Here is a 20,757-nt window from a genome sequence, read left to right as displayed (position 1 = left end):
CCATCTGGTCTTGGGCTTTTGTTTGTTAGAAGATATTTAATCACAGTTTCAATTTCAGTGCTTGTGATTGGTCTGTTCATATTTTCTATTTCTTCCTGGTTCAGTCTCGGAAGGTTCTGCATTTCTAAGAATTTGTCCATTTCTTCTAGGTTGTCCATTTTATTGGCATATAGTTGCTTGTAGTAATCTCTCATGATTCTTTGTATTTCTCCAGTGTCAGTTGTTACTTCTCCTTTTTCATTTCTAATTCTATTGATCTGATTCTTCTCCCTTTTTTTCTTGATGAGTCTGGCTAATGGTTTATCAATTTTGTTTATCTTCTCAAAGAACCAGCATTTAGTTTTATTGATCTTTGCTATCGTTTCCTTCATTTCTTGTTCCTTTATTTCTTATCTGATCTTTATGATTTCTTTCCTTCGTGATCTGTGGGGGGTTTTTGTTTTCTCTCTCTTAATTGCTTTTGGTGTAAGGTTAGGTTGTTTATTTTAGATGTTTCTTGTCTCTTAAGGTAGGATTGTATTGCTATAAACTTCCCTCTTTGAACTGCTTTTGCTGCATCCCATAGGTTTTGGGTCATAGTGATTTCATTCTCATTTGTTTCTAGGTATTTTTTGATTTCCTCTCTGATTTTTTCAGTGATCTCTTGGTTATTAAGTAGTGTGTTGTTTAGCCTCCATGTGTTTATATTTCTTACAGATTTTTTCCTGTAATTGATATCAAGGCTCATAGCGTTGTGGTCAGAAAAGATATCTGATATGATTTCAAGTTTCTTAAATTCACCAAGGCTTGATTTGTGACCCAAAATATGATCTATCCTGGAGAATGTTCCATGAGCACTTGAGAAGAATGTGTATTCTATTGTTTTTGGATGGAATGTCCTATAAATGTCAATTGAGTCGATCTTGTTTAATGTATCATTTAAAGCTTGTGTTTCCTTATTTATTTTCATTTTGGATGATCTGTCCATTGGTGAAAGTGTGGTGTTAAAGTCCCCTACTATGATTGTGTTACTACCGATTTTCCCTTTTATGGCTGTTAGCATTTGCCTTATGTATTGAGGTGCTCCTATGTTGGGTGCATAAATATTTACAATTGTTATAACTTCTTCCTGGATTGGTCCCTTGATCATTATGTAGTGTCCCTCTTTTTCTATTGTAATAGTCTTTGTTTTAAAGTCAATTTTGTCTGATATGAGAATTGCTACTCCAGCTTTCTTTTGATTTCCATTTGCATGGAATTTCTTTTCCCATCCCCTCACTTTCAGTCTGTATGTGTCCCTAGGCCTGAAGTGGGTCTCTTGTAGACAGCATATATATGGGTCTTGTTTTTGTATCCATACAGCCAATCTATGTCTTTTAGTTGGAGCATTTAATCCATTTACATTTAAGGTAATTATCGATATATATGTTCCTCTTACCATTTTCTTAATTGTTTTGGGTTTGTTATTGTAGGTCTTTTCCTTCCCTTGTGTTTCCTGCATAGAGAAGTTCCTTTAGCATTTGTTGTAAAGCTGGTTTCACGGTGCTGAATTCTCTTAGCTTTTGCTTGTCTGTAAAGGTCTTAATTTCTCCATGAAACCTGTATGAGATCCTTGCTGCGTAGAGTAATCTTGGTTGTAGGTTTTTCCCTTTCATCACTTTAAATATGTCCTGCCACTCCCTTCTGGCTTGCAGAGTTTCTGCTGAAAGATCAGCTGTTAACCTTATGGGGATTCCCTTGTATGTTATTTGTTGTTTTGCCCTTGCTGCGTTTAATATTTTTCTGTGTATTTAATTTTTGATAGTTTGATTAACATGTGTCTTGGCGTGTTTCTCCTTGGATTTATCCTGTTTGGGACTCTCTGTGCTTCCTGGACTTCATTAACTATTTCCTTTCCCATATTAGGGAAGTTTTCAACTTTAATCTCTTCAAATATTTTCTCAATCCCTTTCTTTTTCTCTTCTTCTTCTGGGACCCCTATAATTCAAATGTTGGTGTGTTTAATGTTGTCCCAGAGGTCTCTGAGACTGTCCTCAATTCTTTTCATTCTTTTTTCTTTATTCTGCTCTGCAGTAGTTATTGCCACTATTTTATCTTCCAGGTCACTTATCCGTTCTTCTGCCTCCGTTATTCTGCTATTGATCCCTTCTAGAGAATTTTTAATTTCATTCATTGTGTTGTTAATCACTGTTTGTTTGCTCTTTAGTTCTTCTAGGTCCTTGTTAAACATTTCTTGTATATTCTCCATTATATTTCCAAGATTTTGGATCATCTTTACTGTCATTATTCTGAATTCTTTTTCAGGTAGACTGCCTATTTCCTCTTCATTTGTTAGGTCTGGTGGGTTTTTGCCTTGCTCCTTCACCTACTGTGTGTTTCTCTGTCTTCTCATTTTGCTTAACTTACTGTGTTTGGGGGTCTCCTTTTCGCCGGCTGCAGGTTCTTAGTTCCCATTGTTTTTGGTGTCTGTCTCCAGTGGCTAAGATTGGTTCAGTGGGTTGTGTAGGCTTCCTGGTGGAGAGGACTAGTGCCTGTGTTCTGGTGGATGAGGCTGGATCTTGTCTTTCTGTTGGGCCAGTCCATGTCTGGAGATGTGTTTGAGCATGTCTGTGGCCTTTTTATGATTTTAGGCAGCCTCTGTGCTAATGGATGGGGTTCTGTTCCTGTCTTGCTAGTTGTTTGGCATAGGGTGTCCATCACTGTAGCTTGCTGGTCGTTGAGTGGAGCTGGGTCTTGGCGTTGAGATGGAGATCTCTGGGAGATTTTCGCCATTTGATATTATGTGGAGCTGGGAGGTCTCTGGTGGACCAGTGTCCTGAACTTGGTTCTCCCACCTCAGTGGCACAGCCCTGATGCCTGGCTGGAGCACCAGGAGCCTGTCCTCCACACGGCTCAGAATAAAAGGGAGGAAAAAAAGAAAGAAAGAAAGAAAGAAGAAGATAAAATAAAATAAATTAAATTAAAATAAAATAACGTTATTAAAATAAAAAATAATTATTAAGAAAAAAGTATTTTTATGTGAAAAATAATAAAACAGACAGGCAGAACCCTAGGACAAATGGTAAAAGCAAAGCTATACAGACAAAATCACACACAGAAGCATACACATACACACCCACAAAAAGAGAAAAAGGGAAAAAATATATATATATATCGTTGCTCCCAAAGTCCACCTCCTCCATTTGGGATGATTCGTTGTCTATTCAGGTATTCCACAGATGCAGGGTACATCAAGTTGATTGTGGAGCTTTAATCCGCTGCTTCTGAGGCTGCTGGGAGAAATTTCCCTTTCTCTTCTTTGTTCGCACAGCTCCGGGGTTTCAGCTTTGGATTTGGACCCGTCTTTGCGTGTAGGTCGCCTGAGGCCGTCTGTTCTTCGCTCAGCCAGGACGGGGTTAAAGGAGCAGTTTATTCGGGGGCTCCGGCTCACTCAGGCTGGGGGGAGGGAGGGGAACGGATGCGGGGCGACCCTGCGGCAGCAGAGGCCGGCGTGACGTTGCACCTGCCTGAGGCGCGCCGTGCGTTCTCCCAGGGAAGTTGTCCCTGGATCCCGGGACCCTGGCAGTGGCGGGCTGCACAGGCTCCCCACAAGGGGGGTGTGGACAGTGACCTGTGCTTGCACACAGGATTCTTGGTGGCTGCAGCAGCAGCCTTAGCATCTCATACCCGTCTCTGGGGTTCGCGCTGATAGCCGCGGCTCTCGCCTGTCTCTGGAGCTCATTTAAGCGGTGCTCTTAATTCCCTCTCATCGATCACCAGGAAACAGAGGGAAGAAAAAGTCTCTTGCCTCTTTGGCAGCTCCAGACTTTTTCCCGGACTCCCTCCCGGCTAGCCATGGTGCACTAGCCCCTTCAGGCTGTGTTCACGCCGCCAACCCCAGTCCTCTCCCTGGCGTCTGACCTCTGAAGCCCGAGCGTCAGCTCCCAGCCCCCGCCCATCCCAGCGGGTGATCAGACAAGCCTCTCGGCCTGGTGAGTGCTGGTCGGCACCGATCCTCTGTGCGGGAATCTCTCCTCTTTGTCCTCCGCACCCCTGTTGCTGCAGTCTCCTCCGCGGCCCTGAAGCTTCCCTCCCACCTCCGCCACCCGCAGTATGGCCCCGAAGCTCCCCACCCACCTCCACCACCCGCAGTCTCCGCCCGCAAAGGGGCTTCCTAGTGTGTGGAAACCTTTCCTCCTTCACAGCTCCCTCCCACTGGTGCAGGTCCCGACCATATTCTTTTGTCTCTTTTTTTTCTTTTGCCCTACCCAGGTACGTGGGGAGTTTCTTGCCTTTGGGGAGGTCTGAGGTCTTCTGCCAGCATTCAGTAGGTGTTCTGTAGTAGTTGTTCCACATGTATATGTATTTCTGATGTATCTGTGGAGAGGAAGGTGATCTCCATGACTTACTATTCCGCCATCTTGAAGCTCCTCTGCCCCTAGGTTCTTCATGACCTTTTTTTTTTTTTAGATTCCATATATATGTGTTAGCATACTGTGTTTGTTTTTCTCTTTCTGCCTTACTTCACTCTGTATGACAGACTCTAGGTCCATCCACCTCACTACAAATAACTCAATTTCATTTCCTTTTATGACTGAGTAATATTCCATTGTATATATGTGCCACATCTTCTTTATCCATTCATCTGTTGATGGACACTTAGGTTGCTTCCATGTCCTGGCTATTGTAAATAGAGCTGCAATGAACGTTTTGGTACATGACTCTTTTTGAATTATGGTTTTTGCAGGGTATATGCCCAGTGGGATTGCTGGGTTGTATGGTAGTTCTATTTTTAGTTTCTTAGGGAACCTCCATACTGTTCTCCATAGTGGCTGTATCAGTTTACATTCCCACCAATAGTGCAAGAGGGTTCCCTTTTCTCCACACCCTCTCCAGCATTTTTGTTTATAGATTTTTTGATGACGGCCATTCTGACCAGTGTGACGTGATACCTAATGGTAGTTTTGATTTGCATTTCTCTAATGATTAGTGATGTTGAGCATCCTTTCGTGTGTTTGTTGGCAGTCTGTATATCTTCTTTGGAGAAATGTCTGTTTAGGTCTTCTGCCGATTTTTGGATTGGGTTGTTTGTTTTTTGATTTTGAGCTGCTTGTAAATTTTGGAGATTAATCCTTTGTCAGTTGCTTCATTTGCAAATATTCTCTCCCATTCTGAGGGTTGTCTTTTCGTATTGTTTATGATTTAAGGATTAATTTTTTTTTAAATCATTTTAGTATTCAAACACTGAAATCAAGTTTTCAGTATTACCTATAGATAGTAGCTAAATCAGACTATAGCATCCTGGTGTGTTTTGTGTTTGTGTAAAGAACCCAGGTTCTATATTTTGTATAAGCTTAAGTTGTGGACTGGTAATTTAGCCAGTGGAAAACCAGATAATGATCTAATACATAGGTGGCCAAAGTTTTTTGTTTTTGTTTTTGTTTTTTAAGGGCCTTTTAACTCCTTTGGAAAACCCCTTAAAGAGTGAAAGTCAAACACAGAACGGCATCATATATCCCACTCATGACACACTAGTCCATTTCTGAAAATAATAACGCTTTCTCAAAATGAAGTCATTTATATCCTTAGCCGTGCCCTATTGTGTGCACTGAGTACTTTCTGAGAGCAGTGTTTCCTGTGGCATACTCCCAAGACTGGCTTATTTGTTAGCATTAGGCTTTTATTATCATGCTGCTCTACCTGCGTAGTTCTGCCTTCTCCAAGGTGGCCAGAGTAGCTTAAGCACAGGAATGTTACTATGCGTAGGTGGAATGTTTTTGTCTGGTGAGCGCCCATTGTAAGTCCCTAGCTATGATGCCATTCTAATGACTTTAATCTTTCTAAGAACAGCCAATTCATCCATTTATAACATAGTCCGATATTAAATTGTTTACATTCATCTGTTCTGTGCCAGTCCAGGGAAAGACATTAGTCTTTGCACCATAGTAAACTGGCCCCTCCTCCTTTACTTTCTCAGGAAAAGGCATCACGGTCCACCCCTACTGCTGAAGCCTGGAACTGATGTGTATTCTGAGTTTCTCCATCATTCTGTGCATTCAATCACCAAGTCAAACTTCTTGATAGTTTTCAGATCCACTCACTTCTTTCAGTCTCCTGTGACCACTACCTTAGTCTAAGCCCACATCATCTATAGAACAACTACTGTGGTCTTCTAATGGTCTCCATGCTCCCATGATTGCCCTTTCCAGTTCATTCTCTTTTGCTTTAAATATTCATCATTACCCACTGCTCTCCATAAATAGGTATTCTGTAATTTCTATTCATAAGTGTTTTTATTTCACACATTAGTAGGACAGACTTTGACTTGTCCATAGAAAGCAGTGATCTGAATTCTTGAACTTCTCTATAGATTTATTTAAAGGGAAACTCTAGCTTGCAAGCTCCAAAAGACTAAAATTTAGGGACAAAATAAGCCATTTATAGATTTCTGTGTTACAGGGAGTTCCCTGGCAGTTCAGTGGTTAGGACTCCACCCTCTTATTGCTGAGGGCCCAGGTTTGATCCCTCGTCAGGGCACTAAAATCCCACAAGCCTCATGGCACAGCCAAAATAAATAAATTTCTGTGTTGGAATATTAATCAGAGGTCAAGAAATCATTGAAATCAGAGAGTATCAGGACTAGACTGATCCTTGGAGATTATGTGGCTCAACCTCATCATTTTATAGGTAAGGAAACTGTGGCCCAGCCACAGAAAACAAATTGATCCTTCTAAATATGGAATCTCATCATGTAACTCCTTTTCTTAAAATCTGTCCAGGCTTCCCATTATGGTCAAGATGAAGTCTAAATTCCTCAGCGTGGCATACAACGTCTGTATAGTCTGGCCTTTCCTTATCTTTCCAGACTTACCTTTTGCTCCTCTCTCCAACTTATCCTAGAACTTGATGTTTCCAAGTAAACTGTGTTCTTTCTTACCCACACGACATTGCACATAATTTCTCCTAGTCCTTCCCATTTTGAATGCTAAATCCAAACCATCCTTCAGACATCTGATTAGACATCATCTCCCCTGCAAACATATCCCAGATCCCCTCTACACTACCAAGCATGTGTCACCATCATAGCATATTCACAGCATCCTAACTGCCTTTGAACAATCTGTTTCCATCACTGGACTGGAAGGAATAGAGAGTTGAGGGCAGGGACCTGCATCTTACTCATTGTTCTGTCCTCACATCTTGATCAGGTATCTGACATCCAATATTTAAGATTAATTATTAATTCTCTTTTAACTTGCCTAGTATACTTCAATTATTCCATCAGCTCTTCTTACATAATCTATTTTCAGAGGGAAAAAAAACTTGTTCATTCACCTCAATGCATAGGTCACTGATAGTTTTAAATGACAACTCTTCCTAGAAGCATATACATTTTTAGGGGAACAAGGTTTTGAGTCACAGGAATGAATTCCCAATGCAGATAATCCAACCATAAATAGTAAGCCATGAGAGTATTTGTGATGGAAAGAAAACTTTCCCAGAACCTTCAACACAGTCATATAGGTGATCTACTCTCACCTCACCCTCACAGAAGAATGACTCTATGTTTTTGTCTATAAAAATCAGATCACTTGTTGGTTATTTTTCTCTGTATTAAGAAAATCATTGTTTACCCACAGTAAAAATGCCTGATTTAATTTATAACATTTCTGGTTTTGTTTCAGGGAAGCAATGTTATGGAAGATCAAGATCTGTTGGAAATTGGAATCCTTAATTCTGGGCACAGACAAAGAATTCTACAGGCAATCCAGCTCCTTCCAAAGGTAAGCCATGCTTTATTACCTTAGCCCTGAATATAGTCCCAGTGGTTTTAAGTCCAGGTGTGCAAGGGGTATTAGGATTTAGGACAATATGTCTGCATATTGATGCAACTCCTCAAAGCAGGTCTTCTTAGTCCAGCTAAACATTCAGACTCATAAGACTACTATGAGCCACAGTAGATCTATCAAGAAAGATATAATACAGGAAATGCCACTGGCTAGCAGGGCAGCTTCAGAGTTTTTCTTCAGTGGGATTCTTTATGTCAGTACAAACATCAGTCCATGCCCCCCAGGTGACAGATCAGGTGCAAGAAGACAAGATCAATATAGGGTGGGTACAAGAACGTTCCTGGATCAGAAGCCTCATGCCCTTAAAGGCTCATCTCTTGTAATAACTCCATAGCCCTAGCCTCCAGGGACAAGGAACCTGCCTAATCACAAGTCATCACTCAGGGAAGTCCAAAATATCGCATCCCCATCAGGTATTTGTAGTTCATGTATAAATCTTCCCAGTCCAGATGCAATTTACCAACCAGGCATCATTTTAACTTTAAGTAGTATGTTACCTAGCAAGAGTTAACCTTCTGTTTCCAGATGAGGTTTCATAAGAGCCTAAAACAACTGGTCTTCAGGATATGTAGGATTTTAATTGGTAAGGAAAGGGAAAGGCATTTCAGGGGCCAGCAGGAATCACATAGATAGAGGTACAGTCCAGGCAACAAACTGCCAGAAGCATTAGGGGAAGAGCGATACTCGTGTGGTTTAAAATCCAGTGGGATTTGCACAACACTGTGAATGTACTTAATGCCGCTAAAGTGTATACTTCAAGATGGTTTAAGGTGGCAAATTTTACATTTTGTTATTTCACCATGGTTTAAAAAATAATTTTTAAAAAAAGAAGAAAAAATCCAATGTGATTAAAACAATTTGGAGTCAGAGTTAAAACAGAAAAAGTAAGTTGGGTCAGGTTGGTATCAGGCTAAGGAATTTGAAATTTATTCTGTAAGCACAGGGGAATGGACATGACTAGACTGCTTTAGGCCAGTTAATTCTGAAGACTGTATACAAGAGGAATTAGAAGGAGGGAATGTTGAAGTTGGGTCATACACTTGGAAAAAGATTCAGGGGGCAAGAGTGGAGGCAGGGTAGCAGATGGACGGCAATAGATGCACCTAAATATATGAATTTATTATATATTTTGTATTCTCCTCTGTGCTTTTCCTTTCTAAGGAGGCTATAATTTCTCCTTCTCAGAATGGGAAAGATAAATACTAACCACTGTTTCTAAGGAAGTGACATGATGAAATTTGCCAGCTGACAATGAGCTGAGTTTCTACTGATAGAAACTTACCACTTTTGCAAATTCAAGGAAAGTCAAGCATACAAAGGAGTTTTAGTCATACAATTTTCTAAACTAAAAGAAAAAGAATAAAGCATCCTTAAAACTGTATCTGGAGGTAATTCTTATTAACATACTGTTCACCTCGCTACTTTTGTATCTTTACTTAGAATATTAGTTCCTCAGCAAGTTTTCTCCTCACTCTCAGCAAGGACTCCTGCACTGCTGTAACCCCAGAACCTGCCACAGTGCCTGCCCCCTAGGAGGCACTCAATAAATCAGTGAATGACTCCCCACTTGTCACAAATCTGCCTGCCATTTAAAGTTCAACTCAAACGGTTCTACATCACTTTTTTTGTGAAACTTCTCGTAAAGTGAAACCACTTCTCACCACCTTAGTAATTATTACCCTAGTCCACACCAACCACCTCTAATCAGGCTACCACAATAGATTCTAACCTGTCATCTCTAGGTTAGACTACTTGAGTCAATTTCTCATTGGTCCTCTCACCTGGACAATGCATAGATGCCTAATCTCTGTCCTGGTTACCGTTCTTACCACTTTACGGTTGAATTTCCACACGGCGCCCAGAAAGAAATGTAAATCAGATCATGCCACATCCTGATTAAAATCTCCAGTGGATTCCCTTTCTCACTTAGAACAGAATCTTTATCATGACCTACGAAAGTCAGTAGGATCTGACCCCTTCCCACCAATATGACCTCATCTGTCACTCTCCCTTTCTCCCACACTCTAGTCATGTGGCTTTGTTCCAGAACATGCCAAACTCATTTTTGTCTCAAAGCCTTTTTGTATTGGTCTGTCTGCCTGGAAAGCCTTTTCTTCATATCTTCAAGTGTTCGCTCCTTGCACCATCAAATCTCTACTCAGCTGTCACCTCCTCACAGAGGGTTTTGTGCCCTCAAAGTCACACCCCTCACCTACTGTCACTGTCCTTCATATTGTCCTGCTTCAGTTTTCTTCATAGCACTTGTGGCTACCTGAAGTTATATTATTTATTTGTTTGTTTTCTTCCTTATTTTTCATCTCACCCCCAGGATGCAAGGTCAATGAAATAAGGGACCTTGGCTATCTTTTTCCCTTTTACATATCCAGTCCCTGGAATAGCGCCTACCACATCAAGAAATAATTTGTGGAATGAAAGAATACCCTGCTCTTTCTTTCCTCTGAGATTTGATGGCCCTATGCTTGTTCTGTCTGAAGGTACTAATAATATTTTACTACTTTTATGTTATAAGCATCCTGAGGGCAGAGACAATGTCACATCCATCCTTGACCTTCCCACTGTGCTTAGCTCAATACATGCACATTAAAAGAATGAAAGAATGAGTGACTAAACGAGTGAATATTTCTTCACATGTTATTCAAATATAAATATTTTAATCAAAGAATATCTCAATTTTTAAGCTGTGTCTATAATCCTGTACAGGCCATTTTGAGAAACAAAAGAACCTGAACCCAGAATTATTTGAAGAATAAATGACGTATTTATTTTTAAGAGAGAATATCATTCCCATTAGAGAAAACAATATAATAGAAATAACACAAAATTAAGCTTCTATCAAGAGGCTGATGCTGAAGTGCTTACTATGCACCCGGATGAGTAGAGAAGATATAAAAACATCCAAACCCGTGTTCAGCAGTACAAACAGAATGTTACAATGCTACAGATGGATGCTTTGCCTTCTTAGGTCATGAGCCCAACCTTTAGGTGGTCGACAGTGTAATTCTGCTGCCAGCACGTTCATTTGCATTCACTCTAACTTTGCACTGCCAAAAAATGGACAAAATGTCTCTTCATCTTGCTTGTGCAGTTTTGGTCCTCAGAATATTTGTGTCATCATCTGTCATGAGAAATACTCCATGATTGCTACCTGAGATCCTTTAATTAACATACTGTGTTTTGGAATTGGTGAGATTGTTCCTAAACAGAGAAAAGGTGGTTTGCTAAGTGCAATCTCAATGTGTTAGCACAGTTCCATGCATGTTTTTTATGCTTTATTTGTATTTGTTGTTTCAAGTTTCAAATACAGAAGTTTATTCTTTTGGTAACAATGTTTTTTCTATAATATTCCCTTTTTAATATGGAAGTATTTACCAGTGCAAAGATCTGAATGGTCTCCAGTTCATTTGATGCTCTGAACACAAAGAATGTGTTCCACGTAGACATCTTTAGAACAGTAATCACATTAATTCCTCTTCTCCATCCATTCTTTCCTGTGTTTTACAGTGCCTGACCTTTAGTAGCAAAGCTTAATTATCCATCTTCATCCAGCATCCACTTCCCTCACCAACCCCAACTCAGTCTTTCCTTAGGTCCGAAAGTTTCCCACGACTTTTACCCTTCTCTCTTTTTTTTTTTTTCTATCAAAGGGTAAGGATCTATTTTACATAAAGAAATATTACAAATTTATAAGTGAACCATAGGCAAATTAACAAAATAATTGCCAGAATAAGTTACAAGGCATAACATTTCAGGGGATACACTAATGGAAAATAAGCATGAAAAAATGCTTGGCCTCCTTAGTAATTGGTGCAATGCTAATTAAGATGACAATAAGATACCAGTTAATACCCACAAGACTGGCAAAATTAAGGCACCTCATCATTTCAAGTATGAGGGTGGTTGAGGTTCAATGGGAACCCTAGTACATCCCCATAGCGGTTTACATTTTTTTTTTTAACATCTTTACTGGAGTATAATTGCTTTACAATGGTGTGTTAGTTTCTGCTGTCTAACAAAGTGTATCAGCTATATGTATAGATATATCCCCATACCCCCTCCCTCTTGCATCTCCCTCCCACCCTCCCTATCCCACCCCTCTAGGTGGTCACAGAGCACCAAGCTGATCTCCCTGTGCTATGTGGCTGCTTCCCACTAGCTATTTTACATTTGGAAGTGAGAGAGTGGCATGGACATATATACACTACCTTTTCTCTTTTTAAGAAGGGACACATACCAAAAGTTCTATGAGAAGATGGCTTATTTTGTAGTTTCCTAGAAACTTTAAGCATATTGGGCTTTTTCTGTCCCCTAGACACAGGGAAATTATCTGATTACTTATCTGCAACGTGTAATTTACCTTTCTCCAGGTAAGAATTCTGTGTTGCCAAGTCTTTGGATAATCCTTTAAAATCTTTTTATAAGGGCATAATCTCTTTTGTCCTTTGACAGTATAGCACCTGGAGGTCAGGAATTCAAAGGATTATCATTTTAAAGGTTTGCAGGATTTCGTGTCAAGGCCCACAGTGTATCTGCTCTCTTAATCTCTCATCCTGAATTGAAAATGCATTTCAGCACGCTAGCAACTTTTATATCACATGCTCACTTCACTTTTTAATGTTTTTTCTTATACTTTCCTGTTTCATAATATCTTTTGGAATTACTTGGTAACGGTCTACACTCGCTATTTGCTCCCACTCATCCTTCAACCTACTTGGGTCTAACTAGTTCGTCTGCTGCCACCCCACATGACAGTGCTAAGGTCACCAGTGACCAGCAGAGCAGAAATTCCAGAAGCTGCTTTCACCTCACCTTGGCTTCAGTAGGTTCTGATACTCTTGTCAGCTGTCAACCTCGTCCTCTTTCGGCCTCCACAATACCCAGTTATCTTCCTGCCTCTCTGCCATTCCCTCTCCTTGCCTGCTCATTCTCTCAGTTACATGTTGGAGTTTCTCAACACTCAAAATATTTGATGACTCGTAAGTGTAGTTATCACAGGACTCTTGATCATAGCACAGTTTCTGGTATTCATTGTTTTGTTCATTGCAACCCTACTTTATTTTACTGCATAATAAACACCTACATTTTTAAGTTCAGTTCAATTTTACCAGTATGTGTTGGGCTACATGGTTTCAATTGTTTTTTTCACAGAATGGCACTGAACACCTCTGTCCAGATAAATTATCCCCTTCCCCATCCTCAGTTTGAGATTTTGGTTTAAGAAAACAAAACAGAACAAAAACAGAGTTGTCTCTTATTGCAATAGAAAAACAAGATTCTCTGTTAGGTATCTATTGCTGTATAACAAGTTACCTCAAATCTTATTGGGATATAACAACATTTATTATCTCTGTTTCTGTGGGGAAGGAATCTAGGAGCAGCTTAGCTGGGTCTTCTGGCTCTGGGGTCTCTCACAGGACTACAGTCATCTTGAGACTCAGCTGGGGAAGATCCACTTCCTAGCTCACTCATGTGGTTGTAGGCAGGATTCTTATCTTTGGGAGATTTCGGTCTGAGGCCTCAGTGCCTCGCAAGCTATTTATTGGCTGAAGGCCTTCCTCGTTTCCTTGTCACATGGGCCCCTCCATAAAGAAACATGAAGCTAGTTTGAACAGCATAAGCGAGAGGACAAGAACACGCTAGCAAGATGAAAATCTCAGTCTTTCGTAACATCCCATCCTTTTGCCTATTCTATTCATTACAATCAAGCCACTAATCCAGCCCAAACATAGGAAGAGGTACTTACACAGTGTGTGAATACCAAGAGGTGGGATCATTGGGGCCATCTCAGAAGTCTTCCTGCTACAGATACACTTTATAATGATCCACTTTACAGTCTAGTTTCCATGTCTACATTTGTGGTCAAAATGGAATAACCATTACATGGTTACAACAATAAAGGCATCTTTTATTTCCATGGGCCATCTTCATGGTACTATGATATTCACAATTAGATGATTTAGTAACACATTAGTAATCACCATTCAAAAAAGAGGCACATGTCTCTAATCTGTAAAATTAGGTATAATGTAGCATGACATGACACAATCATACAGAAATTAGAGACCTTGAAGATTTGCCAATTGCACATAAAGACTTCATGATTTGAATGCCACTGATCTAAGTGATGCATACAAATCAGGAATCCTATAAAACATTACAAATTTTAAAAACATGTTCATTCTTCATTGGTGCCTCATTATTGAAAGGAGCATATTTTCATCTATATTAGGGAAGTGAATTGGTCAGACTCTCTCGGAAAATACTTTAAGGATGTTAGCAAATTAAACACATTTTTAAAAAACTAACACAGCTAGACAGTAAAAGGGACCATTTAACTTTAGACCTGATCAGAACAAATAGATAAAGGCAACAGTTGACCAAAAAAAGCTTGGGATACAGAGATATACTGGCAAGGACTGAAAACTCAAACACTTTTAAAGGCAAGACAATATGGAGTAGTGGAAATTGTGGCAAACTGGAGAGCATAAACGCTGCCCCCCCAAAACAAAATTGGTCTTGTTTCCACTTTATGAATTAAACAAAGCATTAGGGACCAGATTTGGTTATAGCTGTGACTTTGCTACCCCCAAAATTAAAGTCTTAATACAATAGAATCCCTAATTATTTCAGAGTTCAAAGGAGTATTATGAATGTGACATTATCTCAGTTTGGCTTCCTGCCCAGGATTCTGCTCTTAAAGACCCTAGTTCTTTCAAGGTGCTTGAAATTCAGATGTTTGTTGATTCTAGTCTTGATGGTTGATGAAGATGTGTGCAAGATTTAGGGGGAAATTGTACAACCAATGTAACTTTTTTAAAACTCTAGAAAGGAAGGTTCAGTCTTATTTCCCTGTCACTTAGAAAAATGGTAGCAAACCATTCCTGCTTCTTCTGCTATTTTTCAGAAGGGCAACGACAAAACATAGGCTATAGGCACAGATTCTCTTGTTGTACCTTTTCACAGGGTAACTTTTCATTCCCCTGTGCCACACTCACTCTCCATCTATCCTCATTCTTTTTTCTTGCATTTCTTTCTTTTCACTGGCAGGCATCTTAAATTTCATGCCATTCGATGTTTGACCTACCACCCTGTGGACATCCAGTAAAAGATATACTCTCAAACACAATCCCACACACATATGTGCACAGTTAATATGGCGGCCCTAACCTAAAGTTAATACACGACTGGACCCACGGTCTAACTGAGGGCATGGGGTATTCCACCTCCTGTAGGTATGGTCCTTGGTAGGAGAAGCTGTGGTGTTTCTAGAGTCTTTTCAAGATCTATTCAGTTCTGTAAATGTCTTTTCATTCTGGGACAAACAGACATGCTCACTTAGATCAGTGTAAAAGATTATTTCGTTTTCAGGATAAATGTTGGTGCCATTGGAGAACGAGGAAGGAAGAAAGAGTAGTTGACCTTAAGGTCATTTGGAATAAATAAACTTTGAAGTGACAGCAAGTCATTCAGATCTTTCTTATTATTCCTTAGTCTATATAATCAGGTAATGAACTCTAGCCACTGTAACAAACAACTCCAAAATCTCAGTGGCTTAACATTATTAAATTTATTTCTCACTCATGCTAAGTCCATGGTGGTTTAGGCAGCTCTCCTCCAAGCAGAAACTCAGGGATCCAGGCTTCTTCCGTCATGTGGTTCTCCCATCTTGGAGTTCTTTGAGAGCTGCCCTAAGGGTAGGGGAGAGAGGAACATAGACGATCACACAGGATATTCTGTCGCCAGGCTTGGAAGTGCATCATTTACTTTAGACCACATTTGACTCACCAGAGCTCAGTTTCATGACCCTTGCTAAACTGCCAGGTAAGCCGAGAAATATAGTCTTCCTTCACAGGAACAGCTAAATGGAATTCCTGAGAATCTAGCCATTCTGTGTCAGAAACTCCTTTTTTTCTTTCTGCACCTCAGCTGCTGCCTTTCTTCACACTAGTATTCATTCCTTAAGATTTATTCCTTGGAGAAGCCTTTTGAGACATCCTCTATCTGGGCTAGAGTGCTAATTTAACCTTCTGTGCTCCCATTACACCCGATAAAACTACCTATTGACTAGTTTGTGTCTCTCACTCAAGATTAGGATCGTTTTCATATTCATCTTCATTTCCTAAGCATGGAGCACCTGGATGTAGTAATGCTCAGTTAATATTTATTAGACTGGACTGAGCCAAACAAGAATGCAGATTAGAAATCAGTCCTGGGCTTCCCTGGTGGCGCAGTGGTTGAGAGTCTGCCTGCCAATGCAGGGGACACGGGTTCAAGCCCTGGTCTGGGAAGATCCCACATGCCGCGGAGCAACTGGGCCCGTTGAGCCACAACTACTGAGCCTGCACTCTAGAGCCTGTGCTTCACAACAAGAGAGGCCGCGATAGTGAGAGGCCCGCGTACCGCGATGAAGAGTGGCCCCCGCTTGTCGCAACTGGAAAAAGCCCTCACACAGAAACGAAGACCCAACACAGCCAAAAATAAATAAATAAATTTATAATTGCTTGTTTAATGAAAATTAAAAAAAAAAAAAGAAAGAAATCAGTCCTGAATAGGTCAAATTAGGACTCCCAGGTTAGGAAATTTCCCAGCTGAGCACCTTTATATTTAAATGTTTTACAAAGAAGTAAGGCAGGTCCTTCATGAATATAACACCCACAACCTGGTGGCCTGCATTTTCCTCCAGAGACCTCCTCCACCTTGCCCCCATGCTTTCTGTTTACAAGTGGAAACCAATAACCAGCCTGTTCTTCGGGAGTACATTGGGAGAAGGAATGGCCGCTATTTATAAAGCTCTTTGAGCCCTTTGAAATGACAAAGCCCAGTATACACAAAGTACAAAATAGCTATAGCTGTTTGGGCTGGATAGATATCCAAATAACTGCTAGACGTGAGAGCAGCGCAGTCCCAAGTTACTTATGGACGCTCCGTTCCAAGGTTTTTACACCATTTCAGAAAGCAAGGTGACTGCTGCATTCTTCCTAAGCTGAAGATGGAGGATTTGAAATGTTTTATTTTAAGTGAATTTATCTTAGAATACTTTATTATGTATACCAGCAAACTGAACTATCATTTTACTATGAACTGTGAACTATCATTACTATCATTTATCGTATCCCCCATGATATTTACAGAGAAATATGGGAGGAATTCTGCAAGTAAATAAATTCTGATCTATCGCCATTCCCAGCAGCTGTCATCCTTCACCTTTGAGAAGTTCACCCCCACTTAATAAAGAACAATGGCTCCCTTGGAATGGTAGTGCGATCAGTAGTAAGAGTAAAAGAATTTAGATATCTGAGCACTTTCTCTTCCTAATGTAATTCTTCCAAGAAAATCACAATTTAGAGCAGCAGAGGGCCTTAAAATATCCAGCTCAACCTCTCACCTGAGTCATTTCACAGGTGAGGATAAGCATCGGTCATACTAAATGGCTCGCCTCAAGGCAGATTGTTCCGTAGTGACAGAGCTGGAGCGAAAATCCCAGGTGTCTGTCCTCATGACAATTGCCTCCTGGGTGATACTTTGTTAGACCTGAGACCCAAGGCTCTGAAGATGCTTGGGTATTTGTGAGAGAAACTGTAAAAGGACAAGAAAGAACCAAATGACGAAACACAGGAAAAGGAATTGATTATAAAATTGGGTTTCCTTTTAAGTTTCAGGCTGTAAAGGCAATTTTTACAACTTCCGTAGGCCACTAAACTCCATTCTCAAGACTGGAAGGGAAGGGCCGTAGCAGGGATCCAAAAGCCCTAGAAAAGCAGGAAGGAGACACTTGAAAGAGGAGAAAGGAAGACACAGACCACGTCAGCTGTCCAGCAGCCACTGGGGGTCAAGCTGCTTGTTTATCCTTGTAGGCGGCCTTAGAAAAGCTTCACTAGCAGTAGGAATTGCTGTGTCCAAGATGGAAAGGTATAATTAAGTAAAATAACTAAAATAATCTTATTTATTTTCTTCTTTAATCTGGATAGAGAGGAGGGAGAGATGGGCAAGATGGAAGGGCACTCTCTAGGAGAGAGTGAAGACACATCATTAGAGCATTAAACTATACAGAGATGACATTTTTACAGGATTAAGCCAGGAAGCAACATGGTGTAATAGTTGGTACCATGGCCAGAACTCCCTGAGTTTGATTTCACCTGCCCCGTAGGGGTGTTCTAAGAATTAAATGAGTCAATATTTGTAAAGCACTTAAAATGGAACTTGGTACATCATATGTGCTGTATTCATATATATTAAGTAAAATTTTAAAAGAAGATTGAAGGTGAACCAAGAAAAAAAGTGAGGTTCCTTCAATCCATTAATTGTATCTGAAAATTATTACTTCAGGTATAAACAATAAGCAAAGTGGATCTCCTTTTATTTATTCATTTAATAGATATTTTATGAAATACCGACCACATGTCAGGCACTGTTCTAGATGTTGAGGATGGTGAGGAAACAGGACCTACAAGGTCATTCTCCTCATGCAGCTTATTTTAGTGGGGTATGCAAACAAAAATTAGTAAAAATATGTCCTATCAGGTAATGATTGGTGCTATGGAGAAATATTAAGCAAGGGAACAGACAGAGTGACAAGAAAGTATGAATGCTATTTTAGATGGATAAACTAGGATTCAGACCTGAGCAGTTTAACTGAGGTTCTTAACTATATTGTCTAAACATTATACTTCAAAGCACAATGAGGATACTAAGGGGATAATCCATTTAAGCTGCCTTCCAGGAACTTAGAATTTTCAAAAAGGAACTTTCTTGAGCTTTTATTTTAACCTAATTTAATTCTAGGTTAGCCACCTACTACTTGTGTCACCTTGGACATGTTACTTAAATTCTATAATCTGTTTCCTTATCTGTAAAATGGAGATAACAGTAGAACCTACCACATTAAGTTATTGTGAGTTATACATTTTCAAATGCATATGAAGTGTCTGTCACTTAGAAGGACTAAGTTAAAATTAGTCATAGCCACTTGTATTTGTTCAATAAGTGCTTACCAAATTAACAAAACTTAATAAATTTGGGGGGTTGCTCTTGCCTGGGGCCAAAAAGCAACAGAAAGGAACTCAATTACTGATATAAGAGAGTCTGTGACTGAAAATGCCCATGACTACTTTACAATAGTGAGCTTTCCATTCTTTTCATTTTCATTTCTCACAAGGCAGATTATTCCATTTTTAAATAAGAAAAGGGCAAAACTTCCAATTCTGATCATCATTCACTAAAATTAATTTTTAATATATTTAAGATTATTGTTTAACTCATCAGGAGCTAGAAAAGAAGTTATTTAAAATCATAACTAGGGCCTTCCTATCTAAGAGATTAAATGAATAAGCATAAGAGCAAGACTGCTTCCTGTCTGTACCTCTTAGAGGTAATGTAATCAGTCCCCAGTGCTAAGTGGAAAGTGGGAAAAGGGTGGAGATAGAGAGTACTTTAAACAGCAAGGGCTTGGTAAATGTAGGTGGCGTAGAATGGAATGGAAATGAACTGAGAAGCTGAATGTTCAGACCGTGGCAGTGCTGAAGACATAGTGATTTCATAATAAAGCAGAATTAAGTAAATCTACGCAAGAGCTCTAAAACAACATACCCACCATTTTGAAGAGCCATTATCCCCTACCTTTCCTGTACAATTGAATTAAGTTCTACTTTAATAGTTGAATATAATTTGGCTCTATTTCTTACTTTTGATCAGTAGCAGTCAAGTGAGAAGTCTCTGTTCAATTTATATCTGCAAATGCCTTGAGCATCTACTTATGTCTCAGACACAGGACAAGGAGGAAAAGAAAAAGATGAAGTTACACAGTATCTGCCTTCAAGGAGATTACCGTCTAACAACAGAAGTCAGCGCAATATGCAAGGGGTTTTCATAAAAACAGAGCATGAACAAACTGTATTAGAAGTAAAAATACAAGCTTTGGATGTAGGGAAGGTCTCTTCTGTTCAGGGAATCAGGAGAAGGTTCCTGGAGGAGGAGACAGATAAATCAAAAAGGCATTTCTATGCACCTTAAAAACTTCCTTGTTTCGTGGGGTTTGGGGATAGCTCATGACACTCCAAGCAAAACGTGACCCAAAGTATTTGCTTAGCTTGTTCAAGCAGACAGATATGCTACTTTTTCTCCCATTTGTAATAACCACCCTCTGAAATATAGCTAGTGCCATCAATCCAGCTGTGAATTTCATCCATCACTTTGCCCTTCAAGCTGTAATGAGTGAGTCAGATGCCTCAGACTCAAGCAGATGCCTAAAGTCAGCTTCAGCAGAGCAGGCTAAACTAGGACTGAGTTACTATTCTCCCACCCCTAAGCAAAGCAGTTTTTCAATACATGGTATTTCTTTGTGGTCATTTTCTTCGTTGGTGGTCAATGGGATTTTAGATTTCCATCTTTTAGGTTCTGACTTGATGCTTGATCTTCTGTCACGCTACCTAAGAATCCACCTTTCACCTTTAGAAAAATGACTGGCCATTTTCACTCTCTGCCACAGATCTAGCATCTTCTATTTTAGTAAAAAGATGTTCAGCTTGCTTTTTTGTTTGTTTGTTTTGTTTTGTTTTTAGTTAACAGATAACGACTGCTCTTATCAGAGGAAATGAGTACTCAGTAACCTGCCAGATTCCTTCTTTCATGTCTTCAAGAGAAAATACATTTTACCTTTACTTGTTCTGTGAATTCATGGTGGCATAAGTGCTAAATAGATAACACTTTAAATGATTTTAAGGCTATAATTTATGAATCACAGAGTCATAGCAGGTTAAAAGCTTTTTATTCGGTGCATCATCAGTTTTAACCCTCAACTCCTTGTCTACTTGGAGGCCACTGCTTTGTGGGAAAGAATTGTATTTACAGTTTTCTAATACTAATAGGTAAGTGTATTATAGAAATTGTTGAATGTGAAATTTTCTCCACAAATGTACAAGAGATTTTTGCAGTA

At 39.8% G+C, this 20,757-nt stretch overlaps 1 protein-coding gene across 18 annotated transcripts in view; it reads left to right on the top strand.

The window, feature by feature from the left end:
• Positions 1 to 20,757, top strand: part of ANKS1B (ankyrin repeat and sterile alpha motif domain containing 1B) — a gene marked incomplete at both ends in the record, with an annotated part of 1,159,914 nt that overhangs the window by 810,557 nt on the left and 328,600 nt on the right. For all 18 annotated transcript variants that reach the window (XM_082666412.1, XM_082666409.1, XM_082666411.1 and 15 more), the window contains one exon: positions 7,644 to 7,742. In XM_082666412.1, the coding sequence (XP_082522538.1) occupies positions 7,644 to 7,742 (99 nt within the window). The remainder of the gene's footprint in view (positions 1 to 7,643; positions 7,743 to 20,757) is intronic.

This window comes from Grampus griseus (genome assembly GCF_964374135.1).
Source record: "Grampus griseus genome assembly, chromosome: 11".
In the NCBI taxonomy this organism is placed as follows: domain Eukaryota; kingdom Metazoa; phylum Chordata; class Mammalia; order Artiodactyla; family Delphinidae; genus Grampus; species Grampus griseus.
Note: the sequence above shows the minus strand (reverse complement) of the source record. Positions and strands in the feature narration are given on the sequence as shown.